At 38.6% G+C, this 21802-nt stretch overlaps 1 protein-coding gene across 1 annotated transcript in view; it reads right to left on the bottom strand.

Moving 5' to 3' along the window:
* Window positions 1–1581: 1581 nt before the first annotated feature.
* The window catches only part of ALG8 (ALG8 alpha-1,3-glucosyltransferase), a 48275-nt gene continuing 28054 nt past the window's right edge, over window positions 1582–21802 (bottom strand). The window contains exons 6-13 of the mRNA XM_007940895.2: window positions 19219–19345; window positions 18856–18959; window positions 11800–11920; window positions 6331–6470; window positions 4625–4764; window positions 2932–3029; window positions 2563–2635; window positions 1582–1813 (exon numbers count right to left, since the gene is read on the bottom strand). Of these exons, the coding sequence (XP_007939086.1) occupies window positions 1582–1813; window positions 2563–2635; window positions 2932–3029; window positions 4625–4764; window positions 6331–6470; window positions 11800–11920; window positions 18856–18959; window positions 19219–19345 (1035 nt within the window). The remainder of the gene's footprint in view (window positions 1814–2562; window positions 2636–2931; window positions 3030–4624; window positions 4765–6330; window positions 6471–11799; window positions 11921–18855; window positions 18960–19218; window positions 19346–21802) is intronic.

The raw sequence follows: 21802 nt of genomic DNA, 5'->3' as shown, positions 1-21802 counted from the left end.
TTATTTATTTATTAAATCAATTTGTATATATTTGCTGTTGTTGAAACTACCCATATCTGCAAAGTTTTTGAAAATGTGAATACAGGGTATAGTGATCAGAGGTTTTAAGACTATATCTGAACCATGGAACTCGTAAGTCAAACAAAAACTTATAAACTTTTGACAGAAATTAATACATGATACAAATCACAACACACATGGGACCAGGCCCAGAGCCTCTGAGGCAACTCTAAAGTACTCCCTGGATACCGCAGACCATTCTGAAAATCTCTGCTCTAGATGAGCTTCCCCAGTTCTCACAGTACATCACTTTCACAATGACAACCCCCAAAGCTTCTTTAACTTGGTCTTTTTTTTTTTTTTTTAGTTTGGGTGAAAATTTATAGAATAAATTCATTTTGCATTCAACAATTTACACACATTTTGTTTTGTGACACTGGTTGTGATCCTCTTGTGTAACAAAACATAATTAATTTGGCCTTGCTGAGATGCATCCAAATTCATCTTCCATTTTTTCTGTTTTGTTTTTTGGCCCATACCCTGATTGGTAAGGACTACATTGGGTCACTTGTGCTTGTATTATGAAACATTAGATTTTAATCATGGCCAGTGCAGTGTGCTTTATTTATTCAAATGTGCCAAATGTTAGAAGTAGTATCAAGCCAAATATGGTCTCTAGTATGTTAATGTCTTATGGGGAAACCAGATAAACAAACATAAGCAAAACAGCTGTTACTGGTAGAAGCAGACCACTGGCATAGTGGGAGCACGTATTAGGCAAACTAGAGCCCTGGACAACAAGGTATGTATGAAATACTCTTAAGGAAGGGAGAGGACAAGACCAGGCTGAGAAAATCACTTCAGTTAGTTCATTTGATTTTGAAGCCATGAGCAGAGGTCTGAACAGTTGCGGGCTAATCAAAACTGCAGTGCTTGCTGTTAGAACAAATGAATTGTACAAGACGTCCCTAACTCGTTATAAGAGCAGCTGTGGTTTGTAATCTCTGCTGCATGGCCAAACCAATTCATTCAATACTCCACCTGGCTTTCTGACTATTATTATTGTATAACGTCAGTGAAAAAAAACTCCCCAGAACAAGGTGTACAGAATGGGAACAGAACATCATCTGCTTGTGAGAACGCCAACAGGAAATGTAGGAGCTGATAATAATCAAAAAAACACTGTGCAGAAATATAAAATGGTATTTTATTTATATTTCCCTTAACATAAGTTTCTAATTGTGTTTTATAATCTGACAGTGGTTATTGTAGACTACAAATAATTAGGCTATTGATCAGATTCACTGTTTGCTCTGAGCAAGCTGAGCAGACGGAATAGTCTCCTACAATTTTAACAGGGTAAGGCAAGATTTGTTTCAGATGCATTTCACTACTTATGGAGGACAAGTGGCTTCTCACCATGGTGACAATCAGGTTGCTACGCTGGGCAAGGCCAAATTTAGAAGAAAAGTCCTTTGAATAGACCTACTGAAATGAATGGCTCATGCCACCAGCAACTTTCTTCAACTTCTGATTAATTTCCCATGAAATAATGGCTTGGAATACATCCAGGTCCTTTATTCATTGCTTCTTTGTCTTGAGGACAGGAAGGTCAGTCAATACTGAAACATACAGTTTGAACCAAGCATATGTGATGCCCACTGCACAATATACTGAGGTCAGTAACAAAGGCATGAAGGGGTACTTCAGCTTCCAGGAGGTGAAAGGGAATATAAATTCACAGCAGACTTCCAGAGGACCCAGGCCAAGGAGGTAGAAATTTTCCATCCAATTAAAAAGAGGTTTTTCTTTTCTGAAGAAGAAAGGAGAGAGAGGTCTGACTTTAGATGACTTGTCCTGGTTTACTCAAGTTTTCCCAGCTAAGGCTTCCCCACCTGCACTGTCTTCATGGGGAGTACAGACAAGGCCAGAGAGTCAAAAGAGTGCTTTACATTTCACATATACAAAACCTGATAATGATAAACATTCAAACAACCAGATTTACTCAGTCATCATCTATCTGTGCTGTCATTTGGCTAAAAGTGCTCAGACAGAATCAGCTCTGCATTTTGGAGAGGGAAAGGGGCTGGGTACTGTGATACTAGAATAATAAAAGGGTAAACAACATAAAACTGAGTTTTAATATAATTGGGTATATGGGTTTTTATGGATACAGGCAGATATGAACAATGGGCAAGCTTTTAAAAATTATAGTAATAATATTTCAGAAAGTTTAGAAGAGAAAAAAAATTCACTCATAATGCTGTAACAGGAGTATTTATATACTATCTTTGAGTTTTTTCCATATACATACATATTAATTTGGTTTTATTCATAATGCATATATTTTACATTCCATTTTTTTAGTTTTTATATAAAGTTTTAATTTAAAGCAGGCAGTCCCTCTTCAAATATTCTCCCAAACTAAAGATACAATCTATATTGTAATGTCAGAGTGATGAGATAATGGGTAATCTCTCCCTCTATTTGCTAATTTTTTGTAGTGCTGTTATATTACATTTCACAAGAGCAATATAATTTTAAATGTGATTTTTAGATTACCTGAATAGTGTCTTCAGTGAGGAAATACTATAGATGGTGAACAGTAACATAAGTAAGATTTTAATAGGAAGTTCTGTTAAAAGAATAAAAAGATCCAGATAATAATTTAGCTGATAGAGAAAGGTTTATAATACACATGAGGTAATATAATCACAATGACACAGGTGTATAGAGTAGTAATGCTTTTGAGGTTATCTATGCATTTTTTTGACATTTAAGATATGGAACACTAGGGAAAATTTATTTAAGAAAATGGATAGGATTACTTCTTCCAAGAGATCTTAAGGTTGTTTGAATCTGCATAAACCTCTGGGTTCTGATGAAAAGGGCACACAGTCAAATATCTCTCTCTAAAAAGAAGCTGTTTACCTGGTGCAGTGAAGAGCAGAGGGAAGAGGGAATAATGTCCTGTTGTGGTCAGAATCAGAAAAATCGAAGCATCTCCTGCTTTTCCCACAGACAGAAGGCTAAAAATAAAAATTTTTATAATAATTCCTTAAGACAATTAAAATTTACACTAGCAAATAGCTCAAATATCCATTATTACTTCTATAACTGGCATAAGCAGAAAATAACATGCTGATCTTTGTCCTAAGTACAATTTAATTGAGAACATCAATTTTTTAGTGGGAAACCTTAAGCAAGAGATAGAAGAATGTACCAAACTGAACTGGGACTATCCAAAAAAGAAAATTGTTTCCTTCAGTAATTGCTTTCTCCAAAGAAAGGGATGTCGAGGGATTGGGTGCTGCCTAATGGCGGTAGCCAAGGAAACTTGTCTTGGAGCTTCATTTCTAACTCTATAGTTCTTCCCCTGGATAATCCAGCATGAATTCTGACTAAAAACATTTGTTCTACTTTTTAATTTGCTCTACTTTTTAACCTAGACAAGCCATAAATACTGAGCTGACAAATTTGCTTGCTGTTCTTTCAGAGCTTAAATAATTTATCTCAAGATTTATGGAAAAATGTCTAATTCTATTACCATCTACCCATCTATTGGGCTTCAGTTACGCATAAAGTGGACACCAAAATCCATTGCTGTTGGGTTAATTTCGATTCATAGCAACCCAATAGGACAAAGTAGCACTGTCCCTATACAGTTTCCTAAGCCATAAATCATCACAAGCAGACTGCCTCATCTTTCGCCCATACAATGGCTGGTGGGTTCAAACTGCCAGCCTTTTGGTTAGCAGCCAAATGCCTTAACCACGGTGCCACCACAGCTCCTTTATTCTCTATCTGTACATAAAAACCTGCATCATTATTTTAATAGCTTCTTAATATCTGTATTAGTTCTATATTATGGTGTAACTGTTCAAACTATGGACCTTTCAGTTGGCAGCCTAATGCTTAACCACTGTGCTATCAGGGCTCCTTAAGTGGATTGTACTTGGTTTAAAATGCTTTTTAAGCATAGCGCTGTGAAAAGATCACAAAATTTGGCATCATAAGATTCAGGTTCATGTCCTAACTCTGCTACTTGCTATTTATGTGACTACAGACAAATCATTTCAACTTTCTAAGCCCTAGTTTCTGCATATGTTAAGACAGGGATGATACCACTTATCCTCATTATCTTAAAGACTGTTGTTTAACAAAAGAATGCAAGAAAAAAATAGTTCTAGAAAATGTGAAGTGCTGTACAAATGTTAGTAATATTCCAGAATAGACTCCACCCTGATTTTGACAAGCAACATTTAACAAGGAACCACCGTGACCTGTGATGACACCAAACCCCATGATTTTTCCATTCCATGCTGCTTCTTAATATCTAGACCAAATAGTCTGGTGTTGTGACTGTTATCGTTAACCACTCCAGTTTCCTCTTACCAAAATATGTACAAAGAACATATACAACTTTGCATACCTTACAGCCTCTGTGGGTCCAAGGACCCCCAAATGAAGCATCCCTTCTCTGTCCTAGTGGGAAATCTATTCCCGTACACCTTTGCCTCTGTCAACTCCACTGAATATGCCAAATAAGCACTGATTAAACGGAAGACAACAGGGTCATTGTGAAACATGCTAGGGATGCCGACTAACTGAGCTCTCTGCTCACCTCATTGGGAGAATTGCCAGGAGTATGGCTTTTTCATGGACGTGCCACCCAAACATGAAGGAGCTCAAGGCACAAAGAATCAGACATCGCAGAAAGCCTCTGGGCCCTTGGGGTTTAAACCAAAGACAGAAAACAGAGGGCTAGAAACAACAGGCAAAGATAAAACTTCAGTATCATTTTAAATAGGCTTTACAGAAACATTGCTCAGGTTAATACAATTTGCATCCTCTGAAAAACAGTAGATCTTAAGAGAATTCTCCATTAAACCGGGCAACTACTTAAAAATAAATAAAAGGCATTAGAAAATACATGTTAAACTCATAAAATTAATTCTACTTATCAGAAGTTAACAATAAACGATTAAGTTCTAGGAAATCCAGTATAACCCCTTATTACATCTCCAAAATTAGCTAATTATTAGTCACTGAACTCATTAGGTCAAACTACAAAAGTTTATAATAAATAAAATAAATATTAATAAACAAATATCTAGCTTTGTGGTCTGGAACATCATTTATAACAAAACTATAGCCTTTAATATGCAGCTTACAAAACTGAGATTTTTAGAAAAAAAGGTTTTCACCTCAGCTAGAACCTGTGAATAAGTAGGCCAGTAGAGCTTAATTACCATTAAAGCCACTGCTGCCAAGTCGATTCCAACTTATAGTGACTTTACAGGACAGAGGAGAAATGCCCCATAGAGTTTTCAAGGCTGCAGTCCTTAAGAAAGCAGACTGCCTCATCTTTCTACCACAGAGGTACTGATGGGCTCAAACTGCAAACCTTTAGGCTGAATGTTCAACCATTGTACCACCAGGGCTCCCACATACCATTATTGCCAAGTAATTAAGTGGGATCAGGTGTCTTGGTAGTAGGCTTGGATCATTTTGAAACCAAAATTACCCAAACCAACCAAACCCATTGCCATCGAGTCAACTGCAACTCATAGCAACCCTACAGAACAGAGTAGAAATGTCCTATAGGGTTTCTAAGACTGTTAAATCCTTATGGAAGAAAACTATCTCATTTTTTCTCATGGAGTGGCTGGTGGGTTTGAACTACTGACCTTTTGGTTAGCAATCTAATTCTTTAACACTGCCACCAGAGCTCCTAACCAAAATTACAACTGTGTATAATTACTGATTAAGTTGTTCATAGAAAAGTCTATTAAAATCGTATCATGAACGATCATTGGTAAATAAAAACATCTAAGAATGAAGCCTGTAAAAGTAGCTGATTCATTAGAATCTTATTTGCTACTTGTACACTCATTGTGGACTCTCAGTTCACTATGATCAGCAACATAAACCCTTCATGTGGCCCAGATACATTTGGATTTTTGATCATTTAATTATGGGTGGGGAAAAACAAAAGCCAAACCTGGATGTGCTTGTCACAAATATTTACCTTTTTCTACACAGGGTGGTCAAAGCCCCCTCCATCCATGGGATTTTCTTTTTTCCTCACACCAGAGTTAACAGATGATCTGAGAGCCACTGGAAAGAACCTTTCTTACAGAGGCACTTAGTAATAATTCTTCCTCACAATGCTCTAAGAATTGCTGAGAAATCTCTCAATCTGCAAAAGAATTATACCTGTGGAATTTGTCCTACACTTTGAAAAACTGGAAACTTCAAATTCAAGCAGGTATACAAAAGAAAGGCAGAGAAAACTCAAGATATGAGCACTATCTGTTGTGTTCTTACCAATATGGCAATCAGAGTGCAGATGAGGGTTGCCAAGGGGGTCACAGAGGGAAGGACTGTGTGTTGGAACTGCTGAACCAAACCACTTGTCATGGAGGACTTGGGAATTTTGTTGGGATCAAGAAGTTTCAACTGCAAACCTATTGAGTAAGTAAAATATGTTACTTAAATTTTATCAACAGGATATCCATTATGCCAATTCCTTGAGGGGAAAAAAAACCCCACAAACTACTAAATCTTATTGTTGTTTAAAGGCCAAGATGACACTAACTCAGTTCTGCACTATGCCACATAAAACGCCTCTGGTCTTAAGATTATACTGTACGTAAGCAGCTATCTGCAGCGGAACCGGGAATCCGGGCAGCTCAGCAGGAAAGCTCGCTGGCAGTGTGAGTGGCAATCTGCTCCCACTTCTAAAATGAAGCACGTTTTGTACAGAACAGGTCTGACCATGTCACACCCCAGCTTTGAATCCTTCATTGCCTAAAGGATAAAATCCACATTCCCAAGCACCGTGTGGAGTGTCTTCTGTCATCTAGCCCCTTCCGACCTTTTAACATCATCTCTTCTAATTTGTTAAACATGGCTCAGCAACATCAAACGAACTGCAGTTCAACATACCACCTTCAAGATTCTTGTCCCTTTGTTTAGAAGGACCTCTTCACTCTGCTAAGGTAGAGCCTTATTCACCTACTCATGTGAGCAAGTTTCCCAAATCAAGAAGTAGAGCTGCTTGTCTTGTGTGCCAGGTAACCCCTGTCCATCACACCACACTGTTTTTGTGTAGGTACTCATTTCTTCTATGCACTGGGTTCTTTAAAGGCACGAAGGTAATTAAGTGCTCATACAACAACAACAACAAAAAAAAGAACAAAACTCTCTACCGTTGAGTGGTCTCAACTCATAGCAACCGACCCCTCCTTGGGTTTCTGAGGCAGTATCTCTACAGAAGTAGACTGCCCAGTCTTCCTTCCGAGGAGTGGCTGGTGGGTTTGAACTGTCAACCTTCTGGTTAGCAGTCAAATGCCTTAGGCACTATGCCACCAGAGCTCCAAGCAAATCTTGAATTTCTTCTGCTTTTGTGCCCCTGCTTGAATTTCAACTTTGAAGCTTTTCAAATGGAGGACAAATTCCACAGGTATAATCCTTCTGCAGATTGAGAGATTTCTCAGCAATTCTTAGAGTCAACTGTGAACACTGTACGGAAGAATTACTAGTAAATGCCTCTGGAAGACAGTCTTTCCACTGGCTATCAGATCATCTGTTAATTCTGGTGTGAGGAAAACAGAAAATTCCCCAGCACACAGAAGTTCAATAAATCCTCGTTAAATGAACCAAGCCTGAGGGTGATGATGCAAGTCTCATCCCAACCAAGCTCTGTGATAAAATGATAGCCAGGGACAAGCACCTCTACTGCCCTCTGTCTGATGCCAGCCAGTTAGTGACGTGTGTGCAAGGTGCAGACTACCAACATACTTTCTATTTTTACCACTTTCCCTTTTCCAACAGCCTATGATTCTATCTCCTTTTTTAAATTGTGATTTGGGTGAAAGTTTACAGAGAAAATTCACTTTTCATACAGCAGTTCACATACACTTTGTCTCATGATATTGACTACAATTTACCCCAATGCAACAGCTCCCCTCCCACTTCCTCCTGATAGTTACCTCTTCCCAGTGTCCATCCCTCCATACACTCCTGCCCCCTGAGCTGTCTCCCTGTGCATAACAGCCCTTCTTTTTCCGATGATTGTTCTCTCCAAGGAGTGTATCTACCTGAGGTAAATGTTCAACTCATATGCCTGTCTTTTGTTTGGCTGGAAGCCACGGGTGTGGGTTCAATTCCAGACCTGAAGGGCAGCTAGAGGCCATAGTTTCAGTGGTTTCACCAGGCTCTATCAGACCAACAAACCTAGTCCCTTTATTTTTTTCCAAATGATTTTGGGTTTTGTTCCACCTTGTTCTCCCACTATATCCAGGATCTCCTACACAGATCCCCCTCTGAGTGTTTGAGAGTGGTAGCCGGGCACCATCTAGTTCTTCTGGTCTCATAGTCATATAGGCTGAGGATCGCATGGTGAACCAGTTGCTTGGACTAATTGTTTCCATGAATCTTTTGTTTTCTTCATTCTTCTTTGCTCTGGACAAGGAGAGACCCATCATTGCATCTAGATGGCTACGTGAAGCTTTTAAGATCTCAGTCATTACTTGCCAAAGTAGGAGGTGGAACAATGTTTTGTGTAGTATGTTAAGCCAACTGAGCTTGTCCCAAGCCCACAGGTTCAACTACTCACTGCCTCTGGGAACCTGGGTGTGACCAAAAAGTAACTACAACTTTGTCCCTTGTCAGCTCTACTATACACCTGGGAATTCTTACAAAACACACCAATACACTTGTAGAACCCTTGTCTGCAAACCCTATACATGGTCTTGGGCACACTCCTCCTTGCACAGACATACCTAATAGTTCAGCCTGTCCACCCATCTACCCAAGTTTGCCTTCACTGACAATACAGTACTGTATATGCAAAAGGGTTCATCTTTATTGTATCTTCCATGTACCTCTCTATGTCTTCCTTTTCCTCAATGCCACCATGTTATCACTCACATTTGGTACATTGCCATTCTCTTCACCCAAATTAACACTTGTCTCTACCTATCTAACAGTGTTCCCTACACCCCCCCCCCTTACTCCTGATAACCAAAAAAGAAAATTTCCTTCCATATATAAACCTTTCCTTGACTTTTTACATTAACGGACTAATACAGTATTTGTCCTTCTGTGATTGACTTATTTCACTCAGCATAATGTCCTTCCTCCAAGTTCATCCACATTATGCAGTGTTTTGCAGATTCTACGTTATTCTTTAGGGTTGCACAGTATTCCATTGTGTGTATATACCATAATTTGGTTATTCATTCTTCAGCTGATAGACACTTAGGTTGTTTCCATGTTTTGGCTATTGTAAATAGTGCTGTGACAAACATGGGTATGCATATGTCTGTTCTTATTCTGGCTCTCACTTCTTTAGGATATATACCTAGTAATGGAATGGCTGGGTCAAATGCTATTTCTAATTCCAAGTTTTTAAGGAATCGTCATACTGCTTTCCATGGTGGCTGTACCATTTTACTGTCCCACCAGCAGTGTAGGAGAGTCTCAATCTCTCTGCATCCTTCCCAGCATTTGTTATTTTCTGTCTTGTTTAACTTTGCTACTAGTGCTGGGGCCAGATGGTATCTCTTTGTTTTGATCTGCATCTCTCTAATGGCTAATGATCGTGAGCATTTCTTCATAGGTTTGTTGGCCGCCTGAATATCCTCCTTGGTGATGTGTCTATTCATGTCTTCTGTGCAGTTTTTAATTGGATTATTTGTCTTTTTGTTGTTGAGGTGTTGGGAGTTTTCTATAAATTCTAGAGATAAGTCCCTTGTCAGAAATGTCATTGCCAAATATTTTTTCCCAATCTGTAGATTCTCCTTTGACTTTTTTGGAGAAGTCTTTGGAAGCACATAAAAATTTAATTTTTAGAAGGTCCCATTCATCTAGTTTATCTTCAGCTCTTTGTGCATGTTGGGTTATGCATGATAGTCTATCTATGCCATATTTTAGGGCCCCTAAATTTGCACCTATTTTGTCCTTGAGGAAGTTTATAGTTTTAGGTTTCACATTTGAGTCTTTGATCTACCTGGAGTTAGTTTTTGTGTCTATGATTCTCTCTTAAAGCTAGTAACTATCTCCTCAAAATGCACAGTTGTTTATCCTGTCAATGATTTTCCAAGTAATGTATTTTTGAGAAGACAGGCAGATATACAAAGTAAGGGGATGCACCATCTCTTGACTCAATTGATCTTCATACCTGATTCTATACTAGTTGTTCAAAGCTTTTTTGAAACATAAATGCTAAAAAATGACTTTGTAGAATGTCGTGTACATCAAGGTTAGATTCATAGTGGGTGAGGGATAACAAGTTATCATTTCCTACATATATCAGAAATAGTAATGTTGCTGGTGTTGTTATTATGTGCCGTTGAGTTGGACTCAACTCATAGCAACCCCTCTTTGGGTTTCCCAGGCAGTATCACTACGGAAGTAGATTGCCCCATCTTCCTTCCGAGGAGTGGCTGGTGTGTTTGAACTGCCAGCCTTCTGGTTACCAGTCAAGTGCCTTTGGCACTATGCTACCAGAGCTCCCAAGAAATAGTAGTAACAATCAAAAACAGTAATAGCAGCCACCACAGCATTAAAGCATCTACCATATGCAAGGGTTTTGCAGCCATTATTTTTAGCTCCCTGAGCCAAAGAGAGATGGAATACCCTGCTCACAGTCACAGATAATAGGTGGTAGAGCTCTGTCTAGCTCTAAAGCCTCGGCTATCACATCCCAGTACTTTATTCTTGCATCTGTTCCTCATGACATGCTGTTAATTACTATTGTTTCCCTATTACAGATGAGGAAAGCAAGACAAGAGGAATGAAATGACTTGCGCAGTGCCACACAGCCAGTATTTTATGTAGGTGGGCCTCCAAACCAAGTCAACAAACACTAGATCGGGGGTCCAGAAACTACAACCTACGGGCCAAATCCAGCCTGTGGCCTGTCTTTGCACAATCCCAGGCTATGAAGGGATTCTACATTTTTTAAAGGGTAGCGTAGTGCCTAAGAAACTTGACTGCTAACCAGAAGGCTGGCGGTTCAAACCCACCAGCCACTCCTCAGAAGGAAGATGGGGCAATCTACTTCCGTAGTGATACTGCCTCGGAAACCCAAGGAGGGGTCGCTATGAGTCAGATCTGACTCGATGGCACACAACAACAACAACAACAAAGGGTTATAAAACAAAAACCTGAAAACACAGTATGTGGACTGCTAAGCCTAATATTTACTATCTGGCTCATTACAGCAAACGTCTGCTGAATCCTGCTCTAGATCCTGTTCTTCTCTCACTAATCCATGCAGATTGGCAAACGAGAGACTAAGAGATACTATCACCAGATCAGCTCAAAATTAAAAGCATACCTATGTTTTCCATTCTCATCATGCCAAAATGCACACCCATCATTTTCTTCACTGATTTAATACCCAGAATCACAACTCACACATTCTTCTTTTCTGCTTTTTCACATGTTTAAATTTAAAAGCAGGGTTAACTCCGCTGAATGTTGCTTTAATTATGGCAAAAAGTGACAAAAAAATGTTTAAATATTTCCTTTGTTCCCAGGAAAGTATCAACAACTTCACTGCCACAAAGAGCCTATATAAGGAATGCAGACAGTATGCTATTAACTGCACTGAAACGTCCGTCCCAAGACCCAAATGCTCCCCCTGTTCATCCCAAGAGCTGAAATGCTGGATTGGAGAATAAGCAGTTCAGTCACAGTCAAGACATAAAAGCAGGTTTTTTCCATTTCTAGATGCTAGTAGTCCTTTTAATATTCATGGTCTAAATAAAAAGGTTGCTACTGTACCGATGACTGACAGCACTTTGTCCAAAGCATTGTACAAAGCCCAGAAATTTGGAGCCCAATATGCATGGCAGAGTCCCCTCTTGAAAGGGAAGAGTCGTGAAAAGACTTGAGGCAATTGGTTCTGTTGAAAAGATAAAATAAAGAGATTAAACACTGATCAATCTTTTTCAAATTAAAAAGAGAAATAGAAAATTGTCTACGGCATTTTGTTGTGTGTTGTGTTGATTCCTGCTTACAGTGACCCTACAGAACAGGGCAGAACTCCCCAGTGGGGTTTCCTTGGCTGTGATCTTTACAGGAGCAAATTACTAGGTCTTTTCTCCTACAGAGTTGAGCTGCTGGTGGGTTTGAACCTCCCACATTTTGGTTAGCAGCTGAGCACTTAACCACTGCACTACCAGAGCTCTCAATCTATGGCCTAGTGTGTAGAAAATAATGAGATCTGGGTTCCAGTCTTTGTTTTTTCAAATAAGTATTTGTGTACTCTGAGCAATCCCCAGAACCTCATTTATCTAACTTCATCTATTGAACAGAAAAGACACATGGAAGTATTTTGAGTTGAACAGACCCATAAGAAAAGAAGAAACTGAACAGGTCATAAAAAAATTACGAACAAAAAAAAGTCTTGGCCCAGACGGTTTCACCGGAGAATTCTACCAAACATTCAGAGAAGAACTGGCACCAATCCTACTCAAACTATTCCAGAACATAGAAAAGGATGGAATCCTCCCTAATTCATTCTATGCAGCAAGCACAACCTTGATACTAAAACCAGGCAAAGACATCACTAAAAAGGAAAACTACAGACAAATATCCCTCAAGAATATAGATATAAAAATCTTCAACAAAATCCTACCCAACAGACTCCCAACAAATTATAAAAAAAAAAAAAAATACATTATGACCAAGTGGGGTTCATATCAGATATGCAAGGATGGTTCAACATTAGGAAAATATTCAATGTCATCCATCACATAAATAAAACAAAGGAAAAGAACCACATGATCCTATCAATGGATGCAGAACAGGGGTTTGATAAAAGCCAACACCCATTCTTGATCAAAACTCTCAGCAAAATAGGAATAGAAGGGACACTGATTGCTCAATATAATAAAGGGCATACATGCAAAGAGACATGGAAGTACTTTGAGTATCAGTTCAATACTATCATGTGATAAATATAATAATGGAAATATTTATAATATGCAAAGAGAGCACAGGCTAAAGCTTATCTAACTCCACTAGAGAGAAGAACAGAGTAGGGAAGATTTTACAAAAGATAGGGTATTTTTCACTTTTAGTGGGAATTAAAATTACTTAGTTGATTTCAGGGTGGGAGAAGAAGCGGGGGGAAAAGAAAAACATTTGCTGGATAGCTATAGCATTCTAGGTAATTTAGATATACTGGTTCATTTGGTCCTCACCAAAACTACTACTATTCTTTTATCTGAGGACAAGAAAATTCAAAGTTGATTAGAAAAATATCCTTCACTATGCAAATTACAGAGATTCTAAGTTCAGACAACAAGTTCAGACAACAACTGACATAACTATAATTCATTGAACTAGGAAGTGAAGAATACAAAGTTCAAATGTTGATCTAATTTGAAAGTTCATGCTGTTTCTACTGATCCACGTAGACACTGTCAGGATAACATTACACATCAGACCTGGGTGATGGGATGGAATGGACAACCACACCCACTGCTGCCCCAAATAAGACATGATCCTTAACTTTCCAATTCATATTCAGGTAAAAATATGTATGAATTAATAAGTAAGAAAAATCTCAATGGATGAGAAAAGTAACATAAAAACGATTTAAACAACAGAAAAATAATAACTAGGCCAGCTGCTCCATGGAAGAAAGAGAGTGGTTGCTTCCCTAAAGATATATAACCTTGGAGACCTAATGGGAGTTGTTATAAATCAGAATCGACTCGATGGCAGTGAGTTTGGTTTTTGGTTTTTATTGCTTATTGAGTATTTGTCATGTATACATGATGAGAAAAGGCTGTTAGCCCATTAGCAGGTCCTCTGTATCCCTTCCCTTTTTCTTCTTCAGTAATATAATTTTTAATCGTGGCTGCCCTGAATAAAAGCTACCCTTCTGACCTCCCTTGAAGCTAGGTAGCTGTGTGATGAAGTTCTGGTGATTAGGATGTGACCAGGTGGTGTGAGGCAGCTTTCAGGATAGATTTGACCGTAAAGGAGGAACCATACTCTTCCTGTATTTCTTTTCCTACTGCCTACAGGTGGACAGCCAACGTGAGTCATGAGGTGACTTTGGGAATAGAGCAGTAAGACAGGGGAACTTGAGTCCCTGACATCATGGAGTACTGTGGCAGTCCTTTTACATGGGAGAACACGTTATTTCTGTTTAAATTAAGGCGCCCTGGTGGTACAGTGGTTTAAGTGCTTGGCTGCTAACCCAAAGGTCAGTGGTTCGAAACCACCAGCTGCCCCATGGGAGAAAAACGTGGTGGCAGTCTGCTTCCGTAAAGATTTATAGCCTTGGAAACCCTATGGGGCAGTTCTATTCTGTCTACAGGATTACTATGAGTTGGACGACATGATGGCACTGGATCTGGGTTTGATTTCTGGATGCTTAATTACCGTTATTTGGGGTTTTCTGTAGCTTCAAACTGTATCCTAAATGATTATTTTATTTAATCATCATAACAATCTCTGTTTTACAGATGAGCAAACTGAATCAAAAAGAGATGTTAAATAACTCATCCAAGTTCACACAGAAGGTATGACTGCAAAGTTCCTACTTAAAACCACTCCTACTAATACCAGCAGGCACTATTTTTTAAAGCACTTTATTTGATTTTATCTAGTCCTCACCAACCCCACTGAGAACAAAAGAGAACATCAAATTCCTGAAAACTTACCTCTTCCTCCCATTATTATCCTCTCCTCCTAAGAAAGTCAAGCTTCTTGTAGAGTCATCTGTACCCCAGACACCATTTCCTTACTTCTCAATCACGTTTCTCCTTACTACAATCTAACTTCTGCCCTGACCTCTCCACCAAAACTGCTCTTACACAAGGTCACCAATGACGTTCATATTGCCAAGTTCATTTAAGTCTTACTTGGACTTGAACTTTCAGCATAACTGACAGAGCTGACTGCCCTCCTTTTTCAGAACATTCTTCCCTTGACATGCATGGCCCCATACTCCTGACGCCTCCTAATTCTCTGGTTGCTCCTTTTCTCCTTTGTGGTACCACAATCCTCCTACATCTCTCTCGGATCATCCTCTCTCACCATGTCCTTTGTCTCTTCCCTAGTCCAGGTCATCAACACTTCATGCCTCTCCAGAAGCCTTCTAACTTCCTACTTTCACTCTTGCCTTCCCCTCCAATCCATTCTCTACACAGCAATGAGATGGTCTTTTTAAAACACTAATCTAAGCATTTTTGTTCCCTGTTTCAACTCCTTCAAGGTTTCCCACTGTCTCGGGAAAACCATTTAACACAGCCACTAACTGATTCACTTCACCCTCTAGCCTCATCATTTTCTTTCTTGCAGCTACTAAACTCCTTTTACTTTCCTGCTTTCTCGTCTCAGAATCATATCCTTGGCCTGGAACTCACTTCCCTCCACTCTCCCTCACCTGTCCTCCACTTGACTTAAATCCACTATTCATTATTCAAATATTAGTCTAAATGTCCCTTTGTTCCAGGGGGCCATTCTCTGGCTCCTAGGCTAGTTAAGTCCTTCTGCTGCATGTGTTCCCATAGCATCCTCTATTTCTATCACATTACAGTACATTATGCTTTATAATTGTTACTTGTGAAATGCTTTCCTTATTCACTAGAATTAAATCTTCACAAGGTCAGGAAAGTTTTGTTTTTCACAGTTGAATACCTACACCACATCTAACACAAGTAAAGTGTATAATAAATATATACTGAATAAATTAATCAATTCAAAGTGAATTACATTTTCATCCAATTAACTTCAATAATAAAAGGCATACTGTATTTGAAAAGCCTATCACCTTTTACAGAGCATATCCTTTTATATTAACTATTTCACTCAATATACATAATGGGCCTTTATCCATTTACAGTTGAGAAAAATAAGGCTGAGAGTGGCTTGTCCTGTTCCCTCTGCTAATAAGTAGCAGACCAGATAGTTCAAGTTCAGTCTCTTTTATACGTTATCATCCTACAACTGATCAGCAGAAGCTTCATATAAATTACTTAATCACTAAATTATTACTTCCTGTTTAATATATGTAGATAGAAATGGAATCCATGAACTTCATATAAAAATGTTCATATCCATAAAACTGGATACTTCCTTGAAAAGAAATATTTCAATCTATAAAAATATATAATCTAGCCCTACAAAGAACTATTTGATCATCTTATTTTTAGCATATTTTCACTCCTAACCTTGATGGATAAAAATACAATTTTCTAAATGTCTAGGTCAGAGTCACCAGGTTTGATTTTAGAGTGGAATACCTTTTAAAGTAAGGAATAACAGATTCCAACAAAGTTGTTTTTAAGTATAGTGCTAACTATTTGAGGCAATGGTTCTTAACTACAGCTGGGTATCAAAATCACTGGAAGAACTGAGAAGTGGATGTGTGTGCAAATAGCAAACATATACAAAATAGAACACTACAATGAGCCCCTAGTACACATGGGGTCACCATGAGTTGGAATTGACTCAAGAGCAACTGGTTTGGGTTTATACACTCATTAACCAGTTTTAATAATTAGCAATTCATAGTCAACCTTGTTTCAGTTTCAATTTCACCATTAACTACTTTATCTCCTATATCATTCTAAAGCATATCTTAGACATTTTCATTTCATGCATACATATTTCAGCATGTACCTCAGTCTAAATGATGTGAGAACCAATGGTTTAAGGGAAGTTATCAATTGCAAAGTGATTCAGGGGCTATCTATACTTGTTGTGTTGTTATGTGCCATTGAGTCACATCCGACTCAGAGCGACCCCTCCTTGGGTTCCCAAGGCGGTATCACTACGGAAGTAGATTGTCCAACCTTCCTCCCAAGGAGTGGCTGGTGGGTTTGAACTGCCAGCCTTCTAGTTAGCAGTCAAGAGACTTAGGCACTAGGATTGTTTTAACTCTCAGGTTTTAAATCTAGGCTTAAGCATTCTGGGTACAAGGGGAAAAAGCGACTGCTTCTCCCCTAATTTACTGATCTAGATTGGCTGGCTACAAATCAACTAATGTCTTAGCTCATGTGGTCAAATCTCTGAAAGGTCAGAATTATAATTAAGGTAATAAAGGGCAGAAAGTATAGGGATAAACTTTTCTCCTAATCCCATCTTGAGTCAATACCAAGCAGCTGCAGGCTATTTACTTACCCCTTTGATTTAGCCCTCTTTCTGCCTTGGCCCAACATATGTAATTACTGGAAAGACAACACGTTAAGCTACGTGGTGTCTTTAAATTCTCACAGAACTCTGTAGATAGTAGTGGGCGTGTTTCAAAGCAAATGCAATGTCAAACTCCTCCCTCCCAAAACTGAAAACAGAGGTGGAGTTAAGCTAAAAGATTTTCATAATTGAGGAATGGTAAGCTGTTTACAAAGAGATTTAAGATTTTACATTTGATGTGTTTGCTAGTAAAGCTGGAAATTTACCAAATTAAGACAACTCTCACAAGCCTACAAAATTTTCAGTATTTTAAAGTCCAAGGAATTGGGATCAAACTTGTCATTCAAAAAGAACCTTCCTGGGCTGCTTATGCACAGGGAGATAGCTCAGGGTGCAGAAGAGTATGAAGGGATGGACACTGGGAGGAGGTAACTATGGGGAGGAAGTGGGAGGGGAGCTGCTGCATTGTAAATTTTGGTCAATGACATGAGACAAAGTATATGTGAACTGCTGTATGAAAAGTGAATTTACTCTGTAAATCTTCACCCAAATCCTAATGATAAAAAAAAAAAAAAAAGAAACTTCCTGCTATGTATGCATAGTGACATAGCTCAGGGGGCAGGAGTGCATGGAGGGAAGGACACAAGGAAGAGGTAACTATGGGGAGGAAGTGAGAGGGGAGCTGTTGCCTTGTGGTAAATTGTAGTCAATGTCATGAGACAAAGTGTATGTGAACTGCTGTATGAAAGTGAATTTGCTTTGTAAACTTTTACCCAAATCACACACACACAAAAAGAACCTTCCTGTTCCTACTATTTTTCGGGAAGAAAATTTGAAAATAATTATTAAAAAACAAAATTTATACACCTTTTGACCTACAGATTCCCCTTTTAGGTATTTACCCACAGATATGCACACCCAAATGCATGTTGTTGTTGTTGTTGTTATGTGCCATCGAGTCAGACCCAACTCATAGCGATCCCTACTTGGGTTGCTGAGGCAGTATCACTACAGAAGTAGATTGCCCAACTTTCCTTCTAAGGAATGGCTGGTGGATTTGAACCGCCAGCCTTCTGGTTAGCAGTCAAGTGCCTTAGACCCAAATGCATAAAGACATATATATGGATGTCACTGCAGCATTGTTAAAAAACTGGAATCTAAATGTTCTTCAATAGGAAAGTAATTAAGCAATTTTAATGTAATTGTGTGAATACTTGAGTCCTACTCCACCAGGTTTGATTTTAGAGTTTAACATCTTTTAATGTGAGAGATAACAGATTTCAATAAAGCTTTTAAGTATGCAATGGAGTACTAAAAAGAATGATTTAGCTTTCTTTACTGAAATGGACAAATGTCATGATGTGTTTTTAATTTAAAAAGCAAGTTATAAAACAGTTTGCACAGTATGATCTTAAAAGAGTTGAGGAAAAAAGTATGTGCATGTGTGTGATAAAAAAATTAAACACACACATATACAAACACATATTAGGATATGCACAAAAATATTTGAAAGGAAACCATCTTATTTTTAGGGAGTCATTTTGGGGAGGAGGAGTAAGAAAGGAATAACTTGACTTCTTGTTTTATATATTCCTGGCTTTATTTTACTGTTTCCTAAACAACGATAACCACACCAAAAAACATATTATTACTTTACCAAAAAGAGAAAAAAAAAAGACCTACCAAGGCTAGGAAAGGACCCAATGAAAGAGCAGAAACTAAGAAAACAATCAATCCCAGGGAAATAACACGGATAAAGCTGAAACTGTTCCATCGGATGGACCCATCTACAGAAAAAGAACATTATCATTAACTGAGAGCATGGAAAGTCATAACTTACACCATGTGCTGAAACTCAACTATCTCCTAATGTCATAATAATCTTTACAATGTAGCAAGAGGAATTTTAAAATGGGTAAAGGGTTTATAGGATCAGTAGCTGTGTGATCCCTGCTGTACCTCATAAAACCTTCTCACTAAGAAAGCCACCACACCAACACATAGGAAGAGAAACAAATAAAGGCTGTTATTATCACTTAAACTTACCTGGTTTATTTGCAGTGAAACAGTAAGATCGTAGCAGATATATACCATACGCTGGTGCTACATACAGGTAAATGTGCTTGAAATGAAGGAGAACAGCAAAAAGAAACGCTCCTTCCAGATGCCTTTTCTAGGAGATTCAAAAGAGAAATAGTATTTTAATATTCAGGGTGAAATAAATGTAATAACATAGTCTTCCAGATTGGCTCCTAGGACAGATAAAGGACATTAGTGGAAAAACTGGTGAAATCCCAGTGTACCAATGTTGATTTCTTAGTCTTGACAAATGTACACGGTTATGGAAGATGTTAACACCAGGGGAAACTGATGAGGGGTACATAGGAACTCCCTGTACTATCCTTGAAATTTCTTTGTAAATTTTAAATTATTCCAGAAAAAGCATTGAAACAGAAAAAACTATATATATCTACACACACACACACATTCTGAAATACTTACAAAAGAAATATGATGTCTGAGATGTGTTTCCAGAAGCCCTAGTGGTGCAGTGGTTAAAGTGCTTGGCTGCCAACCGAAAGGTTGGTGTTTCAAACCCACCAGTTGCTCCGTGGGAGAAAGATGCTAGCAGTCTACTTCCATAAAGATCTACAGACTTAGAAACCCTATGGGGGCAGTTCTACTCTATCCTACAGGGTCACTATAAGTCGGAATTGACTCCATGGCAGTGGTGGTGGGGATTGTGTTTCAAAATTATCCTCTGTGTATGTGTGTATAGCAATCACTATTTTTTCTGCTTTTGTATATGATTTAAATTTCTTATAATAAAAAGCTATAAAAATCCAGGACAACTATTACACAGGCAGTATAAAGAGAATACAGACAAGTGATTTCAGCTAGCTTTTATGCTGAGAGTTGTGGGTTCATAAATTCATTACACAAATACTTCTTAAGTACTAAACTCAATACTGAGGTACAGGACATATATATCACCAGTAACAACACACACTAAATTCTCTCTTAAGGAGCTGGAGCCTACAGAATTCAATTACTCACACTTCCTTACAGTTTTACAACAGCTAGAGTTATTTCCAAAGAGGAACTGGGAATGGAAATATGAATGACTACATAAGATACTATGCTGCTAAAGAACCATTTAAACCCTATGTTACAGATAAGGTGACAAACAGTACCAGCAGGCTGAAGGCACCAGACACAGAACTTGATTCTAATAAACTATCTAGGAGACTGAAGGTCCTCTGATTTAAATAAAACAACAACAACAACAACAAAACTATTACTAAATAAATCTAAATTCTACCTACCTCACAACAATTTTGGAAGGATCAAATGAGATAACGGTCTTAGGGTTCAACAAAATAAACTGCCAAAGGGACCACAAAAGGCCAGGTGGCTTCTCTTGTTTTCTTGTCAGACGTGGTCTAGAATATACTGGTTTAAGAATAATAAGTAAAAAGAATGGGATGACTCCAGACATCTCTCTTCACTAATTTTATAATTTATGTGAGATCCAGATAAACCCTGATTCTATAGCCAAACTTCAGTCCATCTGTTGACAACTATCCAACAATCATTCACTGAGTACCAATTATGTTCTGAGCACTATGTGACTTTTTATGATGAAAAGGAAAAAAAAGTATCCTGATATTTACGGTTGATAAAGAACATTGAAACACATTACCGAATTTGATCCTTCTCAAGTCCCTGTGAGGTAGGTAGCACCATTTCACAAATAAGAACGTAACAAGGGAAAAATATCTTTTTGTGAGAAAACAGACTGAAAGGGTTAAATGATTGTTGTTGTTGTTAGGTGCCGCTGGTTGGCTCTGACTCGTAGCACCCTTATGTACAACAGAACGAAACACTGCTGGGTCTGTGCCAGTGTGGTGAATTGCTTAATGTGGCCCTTTTAGTCATTGTCCTCCATTCTGTGATGTATTGTAAATCCTATTATCCATGCCTATTTAGGGTGGTGTGGTAGTCAAAGTCAGGTATCAACTTGGCTGGGCAGCTGGTAGTAGCCATTCTCTATAATGATTGGCAATCAGCTCTGTGATGGGATTTGCCTTGAACTGATTGTAAAAGCCATCCACTTAGGTTATTTCTATTGGGGCAGCACAGGTGGAATGTATCTTGAGTCCTGCCTTGCTGGAAGGTATAATTCAAATCACCACCCTTAGCTTCCTTGAGGGTATACCTACAATCTCCTGAGAAGGTTCACCCTCCTCTTGCTCTGGTTTTGTGTTTTGGCTAATCCATATCTCACCTCTGGATTTGGGACAGCAGCCGTCATCTGATCTGCTGATCGAGGTTCATCAAACCCTGAGAACTGAGAGGATCCTCCAGACCCACTCACGGACCCAGGACTCACCAGCCTGTCAGCCTCCACCACAACTACGTGACACAATCCCTTGGGTGTCTGTGAGTTCTGTGAGGCATTATAGCGAAATACAGAACCCTAAGATGGGGGAACATGCTCAGCATTTCTCAAACTGAAAGAACTGAAGAAAAAATTTAAGCCTTGAGTTGCAATATTGAGAGATTCTATGGGCAAAATATTGAATGATGCAGGAAACATCAAGAGAAGATGGCAGGAATACACAGAGTC

This window comes from Orycteropus afer, unplaced genomic scaffold (assembly GCF_000298275.1).
Source record: "Orycteropus afer afer isolate SDZICR_OR568_19922 unplaced genomic scaffold, OryAfe1.0 scaffold00074, whole genome shotgun sequence".
NCBI classification, from domain to species: Eukaryota; Metazoa; Chordata; class Mammalia; order Tubulidentata; family Orycteropodidae; genus Orycteropus; species Orycteropus afer.
The sequence above is the reverse complement of the archived record's forward strand: the minus strand, read 5'-3'. Positions and strand labels throughout refer to the sequence as shown.